General features: G+C 47.4%; 1 protein-coding gene across 2 annotated transcripts in view; it reads left to right on the top strand.

The window, feature by feature from the left end:
- The window catches only part of LOC147678804 (uncharacterized), a 111,394-nt gene extending 92,369 nt beyond the window's left edge, over nucleotides 1–19,025 (top strand). The window contains exon 2 of one of the 2 annotated variants that reach the window (XM_086946259.1): nucleotides 15,095–19,025. In XM_086946259.1, the coding sequence (XP_086802385.1) occupies nucleotides 15,377–17,119 (1,743 nt within the window). In that variant the 5' untranslated portion in view covers nucleotides 15,095–15,376 and the 3' untranslated portion in view covers nucleotides 17,120–19,025. Of the gene's footprint in view, nucleotides 1–14,922 lie in introns of those variants that run through there. The other variant, XM_086946258.1, reaches the window with a different exon arrangement.
- Nucleotides 19,026–20,414: the final 1,389 nt, after the last annotated feature.

The raw sequence follows: 20,414 nt of genomic DNA, 5'->3' as shown, positions 1-20,414 counted from the left end.
AATTCCTCTCCATATATAGACATTTTAATATAACATATATTTGCTTTTGTCTTCCCTTAAAAACGTGTGCCATTTCTTGGAACACTTTTTCCCTTTTTATATAGTGTTTCATTTTCCATTTTCTTCCAGATACAAACAGAATGACAAACCCTTCTATGCCAACCTAATAACATGACGTGACTGACTCCGCCCCACCTCATTTGATTTCCAGATAGGACCTAAACTGAGAAAATAGTCCTTGCATGTCTATAACAAAAACAGTGCTGCTGAGTTGTCATTTATCAGTAAAAACCGAGAAGGTGTTAAAGGTGAGACGATAGATATAATGTTGTTGCATACATCTGCCTTTCTGCACTTTTAAAATGCAGTGACCAGCCTAGTAGTCTTTCTTCATCGTTTAGCTGCACAAGTGTGGCTGACGCTGGCACAGCCCCGTCGGCCTTACAGGGTCTCACTCGTTCAAAGCTCTCATTCCCTTAAAGATGCAAGGTTTACCTGTGACTGGTTCTACACTAGCTCCCCCTGACTTTCAAATGGCGCCATTTGGTAGGTTGGCAGACGGGGATGAATTGTACCTCTTTAAGACCAGGTAGCCATCCATCCTCCCCCTGGTGCCGGTTTGCTCAAAAATACCAAATATAGATGTTTTTAGATTCAGAAGCCAAACTATAGTTGGTATAGCTAGCATCAATCTCAACCAGATTTCCCCTTGTTTAAAGCACAAAACCTACCAGATTTATACACACCTTTGTCTTCAAATCCTGCCTGTGTGTGCGTGTGCCTGGGCTGAGACAGCTTCCGAGCACACAGACACACAGCCGCACCCGAGCAATTAACAGGTCTTTAAAAGACCATTCCCGTGTTAATGAGGCTTTGTTCACCTCGTAGGCCCCTGCAGTTCCACGGAATCGCCCGGCCCCGGCCCCCACAGAGCAGCAGTCTCTTGACTCGCGCTGCCACAGGGGTGTTTGCTTTCACTATTAAAAAATATATATTTATTAAAACACGGGTACTATGTTTGGACGGTCCGCGGGCCGCCAGGGAAGGCTTGCCGGGCCGCCACCGGCCCGCGGGCCGTACTATGAGTACCCCTGTCTTAAGGAGTCTTCTGGAGGACAGCAGGTTTGGGTCTGCTGTAGGTGGATGGGGAGACTGTTCCAGGTCTTGGCAATGAGGTGGGAGAATGATCTGCCGCCGGAGGTCGCTCTTCGGGTGCGGGGTACTGTGGCCAGGGTGCGGTCGGCGGAGTGGAGATGGCGGGTGGGGGTGTAGAAGCTAAGTCGACTGTTGAGGTATGCTGGTCCGGTGTTGTGGAGTGCTTTGTGGACGTGGGTGAGGAGCTTGAAGGTTATCCTCTTGTTGATGGGGAGCCAGTGCAGGTCTCTCAGGCGAGGTGTGATGTGGCTGCAGTGAGGGATGTCGAGGATCAGGCGTGCAGAGGCGTTCTGGCTGCGTTGAAGCCGTTTCAGGAGTTTGGCTGAGGCTCCTCCGTAGAGGGCATGTCCGTAGTCCAACCCGCTGCTGGAAGGCGACGTCTGGGTAGGTTGAGTCAAGAAGGTCCCAGGGTTCGACGACGTGTTTGCGTGCGTAGCCGGTGTTGAGGAGAATGCATCTGTGGTAGTTGGGTTCTTTCCTGGTCGGTGGGTTGGCGGGTCGGATTCTGGTGAAGCTGCAGTTCCGGCAGGAGAAGGGTCCTTGTGTGTGCTTCGGGCGGCCAGGCAGCAGGTGCGTGATCGTCCCGCATTGAGTGCGTGGAGGGTGCTGGAGTTGTAGTGGAGTCGGGCGCCGTGGCATTCACGGGGGCCAGGGGTCCTGGCGCTGGGCGTGATCCAGGCGCGGACAGGCGCAGTCGGGCTTGCCTTTGGCGCACCTTTGGTGTGCCAGCGCTGGGCCGTCATAAGAAGGGGAGGTGCGAGGGAGGAGCAGCTGGGAGGTGGGAGCGGGTCAATTGGAGAGCGGGGGGTGGGGCCGCAGGGGACGCAGCGGCGGGAATGGGCGGGAAGAACAGCGATGGGCAGAGAAGGAATGGGCAACAATGGAGGGGGCACAGTAATGGCACAGTAATGGCACAGATGGGAGGGGGAAACAAAAGACCAACAGTGAACTTAATAAAAGGCAGTAAAAAGCACAAATTACAATGACAAGAACTCAAACCACGAGCAGGATCAGGGAGGGCCTCGAACCCCTGACAACGATAGCAGGCTAAGGCACGGTCACACAGGCGGAGCTGTGCGGTGTGGAGAGCAACCTACCAATGGTTAAGGGTCGCTGTTGCTTGGCATAGGTGGATAAATGGCACTTTAGTGGCTCTATGGCCCTCATGAGGACCTTATTGATCAATTGTTGCACACCTGCGTTGAGTGCATCCACATGATCCTGCTGCATGGACCCAGGGGGCTCCTCATCATAATAGTGTTCCGACATTGTGTCACTCAAGTGACTCACGTTCCCACAGGAGGAATAGCCTGTCCCTTACACAAAGGGTTAATGTAAATAAACAAGAACTAGTAACAGTTGTAATTGTAAACAATAATGGGAAGTGGATAAACCCCAGGCAAGCCAAAACAGTGAAAGGAACAACAGTAAACGGTTGAAAACACCTAAGTAAAACGTGGAAGAAGGGCTTGCCAGAACCACTCTAGGCAAAGCCTATGCACAATTATACAGGCACACTCAGAGACGAGAGGGGGCGTCATTGGGAGTCTGGATGAGCCAAAGTGGGATAAGAGCAAAGGACGCGCTGCTTCCGAGCTCACTCAAGCCCAAAATTATGAAATACTAATAATATCAACACCATGTGGTCAAAATGGCCACCTCGCATGCACAGTCACGGCCGCTCGGGTGCACAGAAAGGACTACCCGTCAGTTGACACGCGTCCTCACTCCCTTCTCCTCCCACTCCACCAGAAAAAAAACGCGGGCGAGGTCGCCTGGTCTGGGAGGTTAAACGCTCCCAACTCACGCTCAGAGAGGGGCACGCTGACAACAAACTAGTCAGAAGACCGCTGACCACGAGTGCGACAGCAAGGTGAGGGGCGAAGGAATGCTGCTCTCAATGCAAATCGCATAAAAACAGTCACCAACAAAATATAATAACAATGGGCAATCGCAAAGATGTAATAATGCAATAATCACAAAGGAAATTACAATGTAATCAATGAACATTCCACAACAAAAGTGGCAAGCATTATAAATGATGAAAAGCACTTAACTGGCTGCAGAGCAGCAAAGAAAGAGGAAGTTGTAATCTAGACTGCAGTTTATATACAGGATACACTCTATGATTGATCATGTGACACATAGTGTATTCATGGGTATTGAAGTTTTTTGTTTTTCTGTATTTTTATTGGCTGTGGAGAAATTTACCAGTAAAGAAAGAAATGAGAAGCATAATCTGAGCCTCCGGTCCTGACATAGAATTCTACCACAGCGCGGTCTCAGGCAAGGGTTGGGGGAGAAGGAGGCACAAGTGGAGAATGCTCACCTTCCCCAAGCACACACGAACCACCGGAGCGCAGCGAGCAGCTCTGAGGATCGTTAAAGTGTGATAGAGGCACGAAACAGTGCCACCTTGCGCACCCGCAAGAGAAACAGAAACTGACGCGCTTGGGTCAAAGAGCCTGCTGCATGATCGATAAGTGATGAAAACCCTTACAAAGTAAAAGCGCTCACAGCGCATTGCCTAAATAAGCACTAAACAATTTTATAATAATAAACACACGCCTGAAAAAGCCCTAAAGTCTAACCCCTGACATGAGGAAGAAGGCATGAAGGGACTTAACTGACGAGGCAGCATTGAAGAAAGAGGAAGGACTATGATGCTGATTATGATATGTGGACTGTCGGAATGTGATATGATTGGACTGTTGGTGACCATGGTTATTCCCGGTGATCATGGAGTTGTAGTTTTTTTATATGGTTTTTTACTTTATCTTTGAAAATTCTGTTAATAAAGAGTGAGGAAAGTAATGCATAATCCTCGCCTTTGGTCCTGACATAGAATTTTGAATTGCAGACATGAATAAACCCAAGTGGTTCTGCAAAAACTGCTCCAAAGCAGCAAGAGACTTGAAATTCTCTCAAAACATCTCCCCGAGACAAAGCACTAATCAGCTCGCTCCGGTCAACCTATAAAAAGGTTTTAACTAAAAGAAAGTCTGAGCTGAAAAAGGCATTATGGGAGGAGTTGCTAAACCCCTTGACCCTTTCTAACGGCACTAGGTTCTGGAATACAATCAACCAGTCACCTTTAGAACCAACAGGGGATAGCGTAGTGGGGTCAAATATTACGGAGGGCGAATGGGTGGATCACTTTGTTGCCATCTTTCAGAATTTTACTATACAGCGACCCCTATCATCTGAGGGACAAGGGCTGGAGGTATTGGTGTTTTCTGTAGAAGAACTACTGGAGGGAATAAGCAACCTTTCCAATAAAAAGGCGCCAGGTCCAGATTGTATGCCCCCAGACCTCTATAAATCTGACCCAACTTTCTGGGCTCCTATTCTTACAGCCGTGGGAAACGCTGCTGCAGATAAGGCTTGTCCAGCATCGTGGGGTCTCTCTACAATAGTCCCTGTGTTTAAAAAGGGAGACCGAAATTGCACACTAAATTACAGGCCCATCTCCCTGATAGATTCAATTGTAAAGGTTCTGGGGGTATCATCCTAAAGAGGCTGTCCACTTGGGCCGAAGATAACAAGATTATTTCCGACACTCAATATGGGTTCCGTAGAGGGCACTCCACTTTGGCTCAGTGCCTTAACCTCTACCTACTCCTGGGAAAATATACCATTGCACAACCAGGAACAGTTTATATGGCCTTCATGGACCTTTCCTCGGCCTTTGACTGTGTCAACCGGGGAAGTTGTGGCAGTCCATGGAGGCCATGGGGGTAGAGCCACACCCTGTGAACTTTTTAATGGACCTACACAGTGACACAAAGGCCAATGTAAGATATACCAGGGATCTCAAGTCACACGAAATTTTAGTACTAGTCGAGGGGTAAGGCAAGGGTGTATCCTTGCCCCTTTTCTTTTTAACTTATATATTAATGACCTAGAAAATCACCTGGTTAAGACAGGGGCGGACTACCCGTATGTGGGTCGTCGGGGTCTACCAGTTTTATTATACGCCGACGACGCCGTCCTGTTAGCCCGTACCCCCAACGGGCTTCAAACACGACTGGATGCCTTCTTTGGTTTTATGTTAAAAGGAGATCTCCACATAAATAACACCAAATCTTATGTATTGCAGGTAGGGAAGGCAGCTAGAAAACAGCACTTATACAAGGTTAATGGTACCAGGGTGCCCATATGTACTTCTTTTTCTTATCTAGGGGTTCTTCTAGACCAACAATTAAATTTGGTCGCCTGTATGAACAGGAAAAGGGGAGAAGTCACCAGGGCCAATGCTGCGCTTTTTGATTTTGCGGCTAGAATGGGTAATAGACCTTTGGCAGCTATGCTAAAAGTCTATCGCTCTAAGAGTATAGCCATAGCTACCTATGGGAGCGAACTGCGGGGATATAGTAACCATGAGTGCCTACAGATTTCCGAAAACAAATTTTTAAAAAGACTCCTATGCGTCCCTCAAGGAACCCCTAATTTATCAGTACACAAAGAAACTGGCATGCCTTTCTTGTGTGACACTCTGTCACTGCGCCCTCTTCTGTTCTGGTTGCATTGTTGGCTCAACGAACATCTAGTGCTAACACATAGCTTGCTAAAAGAAATACTGAGCCTAGACAATATGTCCAAAATTCCCTGGTTTAGTTATCTTAAAGATTCTTTTGGTAAGGAAGGGCGACCCGACTTTTTTCTAAACCCGGCTGGTATAACTACTAAAGATCCTATACTCATCAAACAGTCTTTTATTACCTGTCAAAAGCTGGACAGAGAGGCCAGGGAAGTATTGAAGCCTAGCGTTCGCCTCCACCTTTTGTTAAAAACCTCGACAACGGAGGAGCAATATTTACTCTGGCCCATACCAGCACATGATCGTTTTCTTTTAACCAGGTTCATGTTTAACATGTTTCATCTTTTATTGGCAGTTCCTAGGGGTTGTCACAAGGGAACGGTGTTAGCACTCTGTGGCTGCGACTCCTTGTCTCCACAGGACTTGCTTCACTTTATGTTTTTCTGTAAATATTATGAATTCCCAAGGATTTTTTTTACCTCAAACCTATTTTAAAAAGGATGAACTTTGTACAAACTCGGCCTGCACTATTTTATCTTCAACTGTTGAATCCCGAAATTATACCTCATGTGGCGGGCTTTTTAAAATGTACTCTGAAGTATAGAAAATGTCTGGATTTACCATTGTCATGAATTGTGGGTGCTCTGCATGTTGCATCTTGTTTTTTAATAATTTTAACTGGTAACCTGAAATGTTATTTTTATTGTAATATGAACTTTTATGGTTTTTACAACAAAAAAAAACGAATAAAGTATTATTGAATTGAATTGCAGAGCAGCCCTGCCAAGTACCACGCATCACTTGTTTGACTAACGCATTTCAGTGTGGTGGTCCGCATCACCACACTGAAATGCATTGTTACGCATTAGTGCTTGCCCCCGGGCTGTGGAGACATAGCATTGTTAATTGCAATGATAGTCTGAAAGTTAAAGCTGGGGTGGCAGCGCACATCTCCAGCAGGCTTGGCTGGCCATGCATTACTGCTACATTGTAATAATTTTCCCCAATAGAGTACCAAAACTGTTAGCAGCCGAATCTCAATTGCCGAAGTACGTCATGTCCTTTTGCCGCCTGTGGCACAGTGGGGTTCAGGCACCAGACTTACTGTGCGGCAAATGGCAGTTCTGCTCGTACTGCCATGGTGAAATCTTAAATAAATCAACATAATGTGATACTGCCACGACTGGACCACCCTGAAGTCATGGCAGGAACTGCGGCAGGCAAGCACACACATCTCACGGACTATGCAGCTGCTGACAACCTTTACACTTATTGCCGGGCCACAGTAAGTGACTATTATTGGGGGGACGGGCAGGATTCACACTGTGGGACAGGGGAGAAATAGTTTCTTGAAGTTTGAAGTCTCAATCCCTGCAAGATGTTGTTAAAAATGACCCTCCACATTGCCTTCAAGCAACAGTCCTTACTGTGGCTGGTCAGTCAATAACGTTTCCCTATGTGTTTCAGTGGCTCGCCCTCTGCCTTTTGCGCACTTCAGCACGAAAGATCTCTCTATGTCCTGTGCCTGGAACACCGAATTTAGAAATACACACATTGCCACTGGGGAATTTCGTTTTACTAATTACCATCATGCCACTGGTTAATCTTCCCACTGAGCGTTGCCTGAACAAGCAAAAGCATTTAAAATGACTTGCTGTTTACCCACTGCACGGTTTTATTTTTGGAAGACTACCGGTTTTTCAAACTAAAAATGGCTTTATTTTAGCTATCTCCCCCTTGAAATTGCATTTTCTACAATAGAAGTCAATGGGGAATTTTCATTCTCCCAATTTTTTATTTTAAATCTCCCACGTCCCTGTCCTAAAATGTTGGCATGTATGCATTGGCATTGGCTATAAAGTTGGCTTCATTCTGAGCGTCGTTCATACCCTGTACTGTAGGATCTGTGCGGTAAAACAGCAGTGTGTCTTTTCTTGAGCAGTGACGCATTAGTGCACATCACTATAATGTAACAAAGTCAGGTTGTGTGGGGGGGTGCCGTGCTAGGTCTGCATCAGTGCTTTAAATGGGAAAAAAGAAGTGCAGGTACTCATCAAATTGAGCTGGGGGCGTGGCAAGGAGGCGGGGCAATGGGCGGGGCTAATGACACTTTAAAGGGCGCAAGAATTTTTGAGGGAGTGAATAATGACAAATTGCTTCAAACTGTAATATATTTTTGATACCCTTGCTTGTGATAAAGATACTTTTTACATTCTCTTTCAAATGTTGAATATGAAATTGCCGGTGCACAAATGGCACACAAATCACATTTATTATGCAGAGATTCATCGACAATCACCATTGAGTATCCAACTTAAAAGGAGAGGCGGTGGACTAAGGTATTAATTTAAAGGGCATACAGATGAAACCGGGGTGGGGTGGGGCGTGGAGAAATGGTTGAAGATGCCAATCCCAAGCCAAGAAACCCCATTCCTTGCACTATAGTAAATTGACCCTTGCGTAGTAGCAAAGCAAATGGAGGAGGTCTGAGTTAAAGAAAGGGGTTATCCCTCGAGGTATTTTGGTGCTTTCTGAAAGATGTATATTAACCAAGTCAATATTACTCATTTTATCGACCTCAGAAGGATGAAAGGCTAAGTGAACCTCCTATGTTTTAAAGCTGAGACCAAGAGGTCAAACACACATTTTTAAGTGGATTCATTAGGCCACTGACTAACCACAACACCAACCCCCACCATACTTCTTGAACATCTACCAAGTACCAGCTAAAACTGGGACAGTCCTGCTTTAATTGTTCTGCCTTGCTTCTAACAGTGCTGCTCTATTAGCCACAGTTGCCGATTCAGTGGTGGGGGCGGGTAGTAGAGGAGAATCAGTGTAGCTATGAAGCACATTTAACCTAACTGGTTTGACCCTGACTATCTCTGCCTGCATCAGTGTCTTTCCTGAGTCCCGACACGAGAAACACCATTGTGAAAAGAGTCAGCTACCTGCACAGCTCAAACAGTGTGAGCAGTAACGCATTAGTGCACATTACTATAATGTAACAAAGTCAGGTTGTGTGGGGGAGGGTGCCATGTTAGGTCTGCATGCAATTTGCCTGACTATAGTGCCATGGGCGTCGCTGTGCGCCGAATTAAACAACGATCTCTCCAGCACCGCGGGGCCATCCAGCCCAGTTTAACAGTACAACTAGATTGCAACAGCACTAGATTATTGATCTTCAATAGCTGGTGCTTTGCAGCAGCTTTAAAACCATCTTTTTCTCGTTGTTCAAGTGCGTTAAATTCGGATATTTTTATGTTTCCCTCTCTTAAGTGATTTATTTTGCTCGAGAGAAAGTGTCACTCATGGTCATTGAACTGTCACTCATATTCATAATTACACACAAATTATGAAAATGTCACCCATGGCTATCTGAAACCTCGGCAGCTATTGGCCTTGCCAGTGCTTGTTTTACTTTTAATCCACGAAGCGCCCTCAGACATGGACGACAGAATGGAAAATTTGCTAACATTCGTGCCAAGAATTTTCAATTCTATTAAGGACAGGAGGCGAGGATTATGCTTACTCAATTTCTTTACTGAAAAACACAGCAGCCAATCAAAATGCAGTAAAGAAAAACAACAACACTACCCAGAACACCAGGTAACCATAGAGTATGAGAAGGTATAAATAGGGTCATAGAGGTGAACACTTCCTCTTTCTTTGTCCATAGTCAATAATAAGAAAAATCAACATCAAGGTAACAGTCCATCAAAGGAGTCCCCCGGAGAGGTCATCGTCCGGCTGACGTGGAGAAGGAACTTCAAAGAACCAGAGGAACAGCAGGAGACCAATTAGGAGAAGAAAATCCCGGCACACCTCATTTAAGGTCGGAGCCTGAGGGAAAGAGACAGAAGCCGTAAAAACTGTTCCCCAAAAGTTGAACATAGTAACCATTACAGGGAGGGAAACATTTCATAAGGAAGAACCAGAGTTATACATTATAAAAAAGTCAGATGCATTTATAAAGACAATCATGAAATAAGGGTGGGATAATCCTCGCCTCCTGTCCTTAATAGAATTGAAAATTCTTGGCACGAATGTTAGCAAATTTTCCATTCTATGTCAGGACGGAGGCTCCGATTATGCTTGTTTAAAGCTTCGCCACCACAACAGATGCCACATCAAGAATAGGCTTAAAGTAATAAGTCTTAAACACAGTTTCAGAAGACCAATCTGCAGCCTTCATGATGTCTTGAAGGCTGGCACCCATGGAGAAAGCTTTAGAAGCCATGGCTCCTCTAGCAGAATGAGCACCAAACAGAGAAATGTCAATGCCCGCTTCATGCATGAGCCACCGTAGCCAACGTGCCAAGGTAGCCGGAGTCACCGGTTTGTAAGGTTTCTGCAATGCAATAAGCAATTGGCCATGTAAATCATGCCGAAAAGGTGCTGTACTTACCTCATAATCTTTAATACACTGAACCACACATAATTGAGGATTGTGGGGAAAAGAAGGGTAAGACACAGAAGGCGTATTACACTTAGTCCTTCTTGAAATAACAAAGGTAACACCTTCAGGAGAAAAAGAACGACCGGCGAGATCTAAGGCCCGCACATCAGAAACTCGTTTGCAAGAGACCAAGCACAAAAGCATAGTGAGCTTGGCTGACAGTTGTTTGCGTGTCAAAAGAATGTTGGAAGGCCAGGCTGACAGAAAACGCAAAACAACCGAGACATCCCAAAGGGCTACATATTTGGGACAAGGAGGTTTTTCCATCCGGATGCCCCTTAACAACTTAGAGATCAGGGGATGTTCCCCCACTGGTTTACCATCAAAAGGCACATGGCCTGCAGAAAGTGCCGAACGGAAGTTATTAACCGTTCTGTAGGCTAGCCCAGAGGATGCCAAGGACGCCAGAAAATTAAGAACTAAAGAAATATCCGCTGAAACGGGATCCACTGACCGCTGTGAGCACCAATCACACCAGCGTTTCCAACATGATGCATAACGCTTGTGTGTGTTGGGTGCCCAAGCCTCATTGATAAATCTGGTAGCGTCGCTCGATAAGCCCTGGATTTGCCAGCGTCCCCCGAAATTCTCCATGCTACCAGAAGGAGTTGACCGGAGAGCACCAGTGGGTGAGGTTCGCAAAGCGGATCCAACAGGAGGTTCCACCTGTGAGGAAGAAGAAGCGGCGTTGAGCAGCTCATCTCCAGAAGAACTGGAAACCATGCTTGAGCCCTCCAAAGAGGGGAGATTAGAATCAATTCCGATAAGAATAGACGTGCTCGGGCCAGCACCCGGGGAATCATGAGGAATGGCGGGAATGCATAACACAGTTGGCGAGGCCACTTCTGGAGAAATGCGTCCGTGGCAAACGCCTCCGGATCCGGACGCCAGCTGTAGAATCGGGGAAGCTGGGTATTGAGGCGGGAGGCAAAAAGATCCAGATGACAAGGCCCCCAAAAGCGGGACAGCTTGCGGAACACACGAGGGTGGAGTCTCCAATCGCTGAAATCTCTCAGGTGACGAGAGTTCCAGTCCGCGATCAGATTGCGAGAACCCGGAAGGTATTCTGCAATAATCGTGATCTTGCGCTCGAGACAAAGGTGCCAAAAATCCTTTGCAATCTCCGAGAGAAGCTTGGATCTGGTACCCCCCAGTTTGTTCACATAACGAACCGCCGAAACATTGTCCATTCGGAGAAGAATGCAACAATTCGTCTTCTGAGGGGAGAGGCACCGAATCGCAAAGGAGCCCGCTAGCAGCTCTAGGCAATTGATGTGAAGGGTCAATTCCTCCGGAGACCAACGACCTCCGGTTGATACTGATCCGCAACGGGCTCCCCAGCCCCAAAGGCTGGCATCGGACTCTATCACAACATCGGGAGTCCTCCCAAACAGAGCCCGGCCGTTCCAGGAATCCATGTGGTCTAACCACCACCTCATTTCCGTTTTGGCGTCCTCCGAGAGGAGGATGTGATCTGAATAACGAAGACCCTTCTGCAAATGACGGATTTTGAGGCGCTGAAGAGCCCGATAATGTAGAGGTCCTGGAAAGATCGCTTGGATTGAAGACGATAAGAGACCTACAATCCTGGCTATTGACCTGAGCGAGACCGTCTGTTGAGCAAGAAACGATCTCAAGTCCCTCTTGATGGACCTTATCTTCTGACCTGGCAGAAGAAGCTGACAAGAGACCGAGTCTATCTGAAAACCCAGGAAAGACATAGATTGGGATGGAGAAAAGTCGGACTTCAGGGGATTGATAAGAAAACCCAAGGATTGCAGAAGGTCTATGGTCCAGTGCAAGTGAGACTGCAGAAGAACAGGACATTGAGCCAAAAGGAGAATGTCGTCTAGATAGACAATAAGACGCACTCCGCGTGACCGCAACGACTCCATCACTGGACGAAGGAGCTTTGTGAAACACCACGGTGCGGAGGACAGGCCGAAAGGAAGTACCTTGTATTCGTACCACCTGCCCATCCATTGGAACTGAAGGAATCTGCGATGCGGAGCGTAAATCGGAATTGAAAGATAAGCATCTTTTAGGTCGAGACGTACCATCCAATCTCCTTCTTGAAGAAGATCTCGCAGAAGATGGATGCCCTCCATCTTGAAATGGCGATAAACGACATTGCCGTTGAAGTCCTTTAAATTGAGGACCAAACGAGATCCTCCCCCTTTTTTCTCCACGAGAAAAACTGTGCTGACGAAGCCTTGGGGATGAGGAGAGGTAAGAGTGATGGCTCCCTTTGTTAAAAGAGAGGAGACTTCCGCGGAGATGAAGTTCTGATCTTGTTGGGAAAAAACAAGAGGGCGAGGCCGAAGATCTTGGTGAGGGCGAGAGTAAAATTCTATTTTGTACCCTTTCACCGTCTCCAGAATCCAGGCATCGTTTGAGATCAAACGCCAATTGTCGAGAAAAAACTGAATCCTGCCCCCCAAAATTACATTTGATGCTGAAATCAAGCTCACCTGATGGGGAAGAGTCTTGACGTCCTCCATAACCTCCTGAGTATCCACCTTTGCCTGGTTGACCTCTATTCCTCTTAGAGGGGTAGAAGGAAGACTTGTTTGCAGAATATTGCTGTTGACCACGTTGGGACTTGTTCCCTCGCTGGGGAGCATTGTCGGAACCACGGCCGAACGAACGCCCCCTTCGTCCGGCCCTGCCGAAAACCGGCCGGAAAGCCCTTTTTAAATTAGACTGGGCTTTGTCAAGGCCACTAAAGGTGGAAACAAAGTTTGACAACTCCTTTAGGAAGGGGGTACCAAAAAGTAAACCTTGGGCCATAGGGCCCGACTCCGAAGAGGCCAAATCCGTAAGCCTTGGGTCTAGTTTCATGAGGATAGAGCGCCGGCGCTCAGAGGACAAGGCACAATTTGCGTTGCCAAGCATACAGATTGCCCGCTGAGACCAACCAACCAGAGCATCGGGATCAATAATGGAACCAGTTTCTTTGGCTTGGAAGGCCAAGTTCAAAATTTTTGTAAGAGGGCCCAAGAGATCCAAAAGTTTGTCTTGACACAAACGCCACGATCTATCGAGGCCTTTGGTAGGGTCTTTAGAATATTTCTTCATGTACGTTACCATTGTAGGATCCACATCAGGAGTAGCGGACAACTTGTTTGGTAAATCAGGACGTGGGCACTCAGAACGCAAACGCGCTCTCACATCCTTGTCATAGGAATGACGGATGTGGGACTGAATGTAATCAGCCACCTCTGGAGCAGGCATCCAAGAAGAAGAATTGGGATGGATAATATCAGCGGGATTGAAATTTAACAATTGCGGGGAAGAAGGCGCGTCAACAAAATGCTCCTTACGTGATTTTTTGGAAGGAGGAGGCTTTGTAGTCTCGGAGGAAGAAGATGAGGAAGTATCATCATCCGAGTCAGACGGAGGGTCAGGACGAAAGGACTCCTTGCGCTTCTTTGAAGAAGGAGCAGAAAGGGTTTTCGCAAGTTTTTGAAAATGACTGGAATGTGAAGTTTTGGGCGATTTTTTGGAACGCCCTGAGGCAGGAGGGACCCAGCCATGCTGCGCAGCATAGTCTGACAGATGTTTTTTCAGAGGCGCGATTGCTTGAGAAAGCGCCTGGCCCATGAATTCATCAAAAGAAGTAGAGGATTCCTCCTCCTCATAATATTCATAACCTTCTTCATCACAGTAATCTGCCATGGCGACAATGTCTATCAGAAAAAATGCCCAGTGAAGGTTAAGTTGAAAGAGGCAAAGCCAAACAGTTTGGGGGAGTGGTACCCCTAGCACAAGTCTGATAACACAGAAAAAATCTGTGAAAATACAATGATTTGAATGTGGAGGGAGCAGACCTGCACAATGTCAATATTATAAAAGACAAAAAAAAAATTTTTTACACAAAAAATATTTTCCCACTCCAGGCAAAGCCTAGTAAAGATTTTACAACCCCAAAACTTTCATTAGTTTGAGGGCGTCAAGGAGCTCAAGCGGCAGCAAGAAGGGCGCTGTGAATTTAGTCACCAGATCGAAGCTGTGGCGCAGGCGGCGTCTGAGAGAAATACACGCTCGAAGACGTGTAAACAAACCAGCGCGCATGCGCGAACAGCCGCTGCCGCCTAGAAGAGAAGCGCGGAAGACGCGCGTCTCTTCAGCCCCGCTCCCGCTCCACACAAAAAACCCGGGTTAAGAGATAACCCTGTCGGGAGGTGTCGCCCACGCTCCCCAAGCACCGGCACAGAAGCCGAGTAAAATTCGAAGACGCGTCAACAACGCACCTAGAAAAACGGAGCGCAAAGCGGCAAGTAATACTGTAATAAGCTTTAACAATAAACCATACAAGTTATTAATGAAGCACTAAGCTAAAATCAAAACACAATAGAAGCGAGTAATGTAAAAGCACTTAACTGGCTGCGAAGCAGCAAAGAAAGAGGAAGTGTTCACCTCTATGACCCTATTTATACCTTCTCATACTCTATGGTTACCTGGTGTTCTGGGTAGTGTTGTTGTTTTTCTTTACTGCATTTTGATTGGCTGCTGTGTTTTTCAGTAAAGAAATTGAGTAAGCATAATCGGAGCCTCCGTCCTGACATAGAATTAGACCCGATGAAGAGAATATAGACACTGAAGACGGACTATAGACTCCAACGAAGAGCCAATAGACACAGAAGACGGGCATTAGATGCTATGAAGAGCCAGTAGACACTGAAGACGGACTCTAGAGCCCAAGCGCCAGTAGACACTGAAGACGGACTCTGCTCCGCGTCAGGGCGCCGCGTAGTCCTGCGTCTGTTTCTCTTTCCGTTGGAGCTCGGTACCGGCGCCGCCGGTGAGGCCGGTGCAGCCGCTGCTCGGACATGGACTTGGGACGAGGTGCGATCTCGTCGTTCGGCCTCAACTGGCCGGCCTTTGCCGCTCCCGCGTGGGGGCAGTACACCCCCCCGCTGGTCCTGCTCACCCCCCAGGCGGGGGCCTCGTACGGCGGAGGCCCGGGGCTGGGCCTGCACCTCCCCGGGGGCCATTACTCCGGAGGGCCCGGCCAGCAGCCTTGGGGACCGAGCAGCAGTGAGCCTGGCTGGTGGCCTCAGCAGGCCCTGGGACCCGGGCCCCGAGCCCCAGAGACCAACCATCATGGTGGACTCTACAGTGGACACGCGGGGATAGGGCCCCAGCTGGGTGGGATTCCCAGCAGTGCACCGGGGCCTGGCCGGGGCCCTCAGCATCCAGGAGGACCCTACAGCCTGGGTATGGGGACGGGTGCCCCCCTGAGCCCTCAGCATCCTGGAGGACCCTACAGACAGGGCATGGGCATGCAGACGGGTGCCCCCCTGAGCCCTCAGGATCCAGGGCTATGTGTACCGCAGCCGGGGGGCCACAATAACATAGACCCGGGTGTGGGTTTGCAGATGCCTGTGGTGCACCAGGGCAGGATCTATATCTCATCTCAAAACCAGAACCAGGGATACAAGTCTGGAGGACCAGGGCAGGGTTTGGAATGCCCTCCCATGAGTGTGGGCCATAGCAGAGACCATTCTCCAGCAGGTACCAGTCGCAGCACAGAGTGCTCTCCTGCAGGGATGAACCGCCAGAGAGACACACCAGCTTCTGGGTTGCCGATACCCTTGATTAACCGAACACCACTGGGTCTTCCCCGCATGCGTTCCCTAAAAGTTGAACCTTTCCCCAGAAACTGTAAAGTGAAAAAAATTAAAAAAGCCCTTCAGGACATGTTTGGAAAGTATGGAGAGATTACTTCAATTCAGGTCAACAGAAAGGATACGCATCGTAGTGCCATGGTGTTTTACAAGTTTGTATTTGATCGTAACAGTGCTTTATCAGGAACCCAAGGGACAAGTCTCTTTGGCACTAAAATTGATGTCACTGTGTGGCCATACAAAAAAAATCAATCCCACACAGCTGAAGAAGTCAATGGATTTTTTGCAGAGAAGGGATCAGGGACACTGTTTAATAGCAATTTGAATAAGAATGAAAATCAATCCCACACAGCTGAAGAAGTCAATGGATTTTTTGCAGAGAAGGGATCAGGGACACTGTTTATTAGCAATTTGAATAAAAATGTTTTTCGGACTAACATCTATCATTACTGCAATAGGTTTGGGGAGATATTGTATATTGAGGTCCAAAAATTGCCCGGGCTTTACAACTATGGTGTTGTGCAGTTTCAAGACGACGCCAGTGTTAATAAGGTCATTAGTGAAACGAATGGACTCTTCCTTTCCCGGAGTATGCTCAAGGAAAAGTTTGGGGATAGTTTTTCTTCACACTGCATTTTTGTCTATGGTCTTAGTAAGACCAATTTCACACCTTCATCTTTAGTTCACCATTTTTGTCAGTTTGGAAATTTGATAAAAATATTGTTTAATTCCTCAAGTAGCAGAGCCATGGTTTTCTTCGACGACCTCTCAAGTGCAGAAAAAGCCATACATGAAATCAGAGAGAAGTCTGGTGGTAATTTCCTTAAGGGGGATTACGCAATTCTTAAATCTTTAGCAAGATTTCGCAGTTCCATGGAAATGCGTTGGCAAAATGGACAGGACGTCGTTTTGAGATTTGGAAAGCAGAGTAAATCTGGAACTGATGTTTTAGCAAAAGAGAATGAGACCCAGATATTAGTAGAAAATAGTGAGGAGCAACAGAAAGACCTTTTGACTGGGACTGGTGAGGAGGAAGAGGCAGACATGTTAGCAGAAGCTAGTGAGGAGGAGGAGGAGGAGGCAGACATGTTAGCGGAAGTCAGTGAGAAGATCGAAGTTTTAGATGAGGTTGGTGAAGAGCAGGAGGAGGTGTCTCCATTGTTAGATTGGAGTGAGAAGTTAGAGGCTTCATCAGACTCTGGTGAGGAGGCAGCAGAGGCGTTACCTGAAGCGGATGAGATAAGTATGCCCACATTTGCAGAAGTGGTTCAGAAGAACCCACCCAGTGAAAGAAATAGTACATTCTTGATTCCAGGGATAGGGCACGGAAAGTAATCCAAGTAAGCAAATACAATTAACGAATCACCATAGAATTCGTATTGGTTGGATTTGGGTGGTCTCATATTTTTTATTTGTTTAATTTCCTACATGTTAGTTACTAGAAATGATTTGTGAGTAGTGAAATTCTGTTTTTTTGTTGTTGCATAAATTAAAAAAGAATTGCAACATTATTAGTGTTTGAAGTAAGTTCTTAAGGCATTGTTTTTCAAATTAGTTCTTTGTTTCAATGAGCTAATTTTGTTGCTATAACATATATCTACTAAATTCCCATCCAGCATGGGCTATTTAGCACTGTAACACTTGTCTTAGTAGATATTTGCATGCTGAAGACATGAAGGGCAAACACCAACTGTTAATTTATTGTGTTGCTTTGTTAACCACAAACCCAACTGTAGTGTGTGAGAGCAGGATAATTGGTGCGGTTTACTTAAAAGTAGTTTGTTCATTATGTGAAGCATTTCACACAGATAAAAAAGGGCCAAAACTAGGATAGACAAATGTCTTTTCTACTCAAATACTAAAGATTATGGAACATAATCTGTGATGATATGATAGTGAAACTGTTTTGGGTGGATACATGCAAACAAAGAAGAAGGTTTGCGAATAATACATAAAGATAATCTTAGTGTAAGGGATCCGAGGACTATAGAAAAATTGATGAAACTTGAGGCACATTAACGTTGCAGAAGGAAAGGAAATGCACTTTAATATTGAGTAGGCACACTCAGTGGCTTTTAACGCATGCCATTACAATGCAGTTGTTACAAGGACCACGTTGTAACAAAGCATGCCATCACAAAACAAGTCGGAACAGCGACATCCTCTGGGGTGGCGCTGGATGTTGAAATATTATAATGTACTATTCCAACTCCAGTCTGTGCAACAGTAGTTGCAAAAGTCGTTGTTTCGACTTATGTTGTAATGGCAAGTTTTGTAACGACTGCGTTGCAATGGCACATTCGTGGTAAACAATGTTTACCTTCAAGCTCACATCCTCCATCTCCTCACCCTCCACAAAGGCAACACATTAAATGGACATGCGGCACCGAAGATCTCTACGTCGAAGACAAGCCGTAGTACTTCCACAATTTACCCCACATTTTAGAGAATTAAGCGGGGCAGCTCTTGGCAGTGTAAATAGGTTCTTCTAGCTGAGCATACAAGTCCATGCCAGTGCACTATTGTTTCGGGGTCGGTGGAGACTGTTGTTTTCAAATGCAAGCAGTTTCTCTTTGCAACTAATCTTGCTAGTCCAGTCATCCTTTGATCACCACAGGACCCCTCCAACCTGTCCAGTACCCCCAGCAATGCTACTTTGAGTTGTAATTGCAAGGGAAAACACAAGATCGTTGGAGGGGTGGAGCCCACACTAGACCAGTATGGTATAATCCTGGGAGATTTCGATGTCATGTGGAAGAAGTCGCCCTCTTTGGCATGGCACAGAGTGCAGCCGATATTAGTAAGAAGTAACCCACAACCCAATCGCTGGGGGGTCAGCTAAGTAAGATGGAGATAATGGAATTGGATTAGTCTGAGTTGGAGGATAATACCAGCTCCCTAGGAGTCCTACAAGCCTCACGCCACTCCACATCGTCCAGCTCACCAACCCATCACTCCCACCTGTGATGCAATCGGTCCAACAACCTGAGTGCATTATCCACCAGGGCTCGATATAGTTGGGAAATCCAATCTTTGCCCAAGTCTCCCGAGGAGCAAGTGGGCCCCAAGGGGATTGATGTCTGGGAGATCATGTAGCTCTGCAGTGTAAGGGGAAAGGGCCTTATTTGGAGGTGGCGAAACTGGGAGGTGGAAAGTGAGAAGTACGTTTGAAGGTCACTAAAATTATATTTCAAAAGGGGGTGGGGTCGCACACCACTCACTCACCAGCGGGATTGCCCATAAGGACTATGGTCAATGCAGTTTAGTATTCCGCGATGTATCCTTCTTCGCCATTCCTGGACACGTGTTTCGGGGTATTTACCCCTCATCAGCAGGGAATAGGCCATCTTCTTATCTTCTGGGGTTGCCGGTGGCTGCCAAATATTGCCAGGTCTAGTACCACAGAGGCGCGCAGGTGCGGGGTCCCAGGCTCGTCAGCCCGACAGCTCGAGGGAGCTTTAAACATTTCAAAAGGGGGTGGGGTCGCACACCACTCACTCACCAGCGGGATCGCCCCTAAGGACTATGGTCAGTGCAGTTTAGTATTCCGCAATGTATCCTTCTTCGCCATCCCTGGACACGTGTTTCGGGGTATTTACCCCTCATCAGCAGGGAATAGGCCACCTTCTTATCTTCTGGGGTTGCCGGTGGCTGCCAAATATTGCCAGGTCTAGTACCACACAGGCGCGCAGGTGCGGGGTCCCAGGCTCGTCAGCCCGACAGCTCGAGGGAGCTTTAAACATTTCAAAAGGGGGTGGGGTCGCACACCACTCACTCACCAGCGGGATCGCCCCTAAGGACTATGGTCAGTGCAGTTTAGTATTCCGCGATGTATCCTTCTTCGCCATCCCTGGACACGTGTTTCGGGGTATTTACCCCTCATCAGCAGGGAATAGGCCATCTTCTTATCTTCTGGGGTTGCCGGTGGCTGCCAAATATTGCCAGGTTTAGTACCACACATGCGCGCAGGTGCGGGGTCCCAGGCTCGTCAGCCCGACAGCTCGAGGGAGCTTTAAACATTTCAAAAGGGGGTGGGGTCGCACACCACTCACTCACCAGCGGGATCGCCCCTAAGGACTATGGTCAGTGCAGTTTAGTATTCCGCGATGTATCCTTCTTCGCCATCCCTGGACACGTGTTTCGGGGTATTTACCCCTCATCAGCAGGGAATAGGCCATCTTCTTATCTTCTGGGGTTGCCGGTGGCTGCCAAATATTGCCAGGTCTAGTACCACAAAAAGGCGCGCAGGTGCGGGGTCCAGGCTCGTCAGCCCGACAGCTCGAGGGAGCTTTAAACATTTCAAAAGGGGGTGGGGTCGCACACCACTCACTCACCAGCGGGATCGCCCCTAAGGACTATGGTCAGTGCAGTTTAGTATTCCGCGATGTATCCTTCTTCGCCATCCCTGGACACGTGTTTCGGGGTATTTACCCCTCATCAGCAGGGAATAGGCCATCTTCTTATCTTCTGGGGTTGCCGGTGGCTGCCAAATATTGCCAGGTCTAGTACCACACAGGCGCGCAGGTGCGGGGTCCCAGGCTCGTCAGCCCGACAGCTCGAGGGAGCTTTAAACATTTCAAAAAGGGGGTGGGGTCGCACACCACTCACTCACCAGCGGGATCGCCCCCTA

Source organism: Lissotriton vulgaris, chromosome 12 (assembly GCF_964263255.1).
Source record: "Lissotriton vulgaris chromosome 12, aLisVul1.2, whole genome shotgun sequence".
Lineage (NCBI taxonomy): Eukaryota > Metazoa > Chordata > Amphibia > Caudata > Salamandridae > Lissotriton > Lissotriton vulgaris.
Note: the sequence above shows the minus strand (reverse complement) of the source record. Positions and strands in the feature narration are given on the sequence as shown.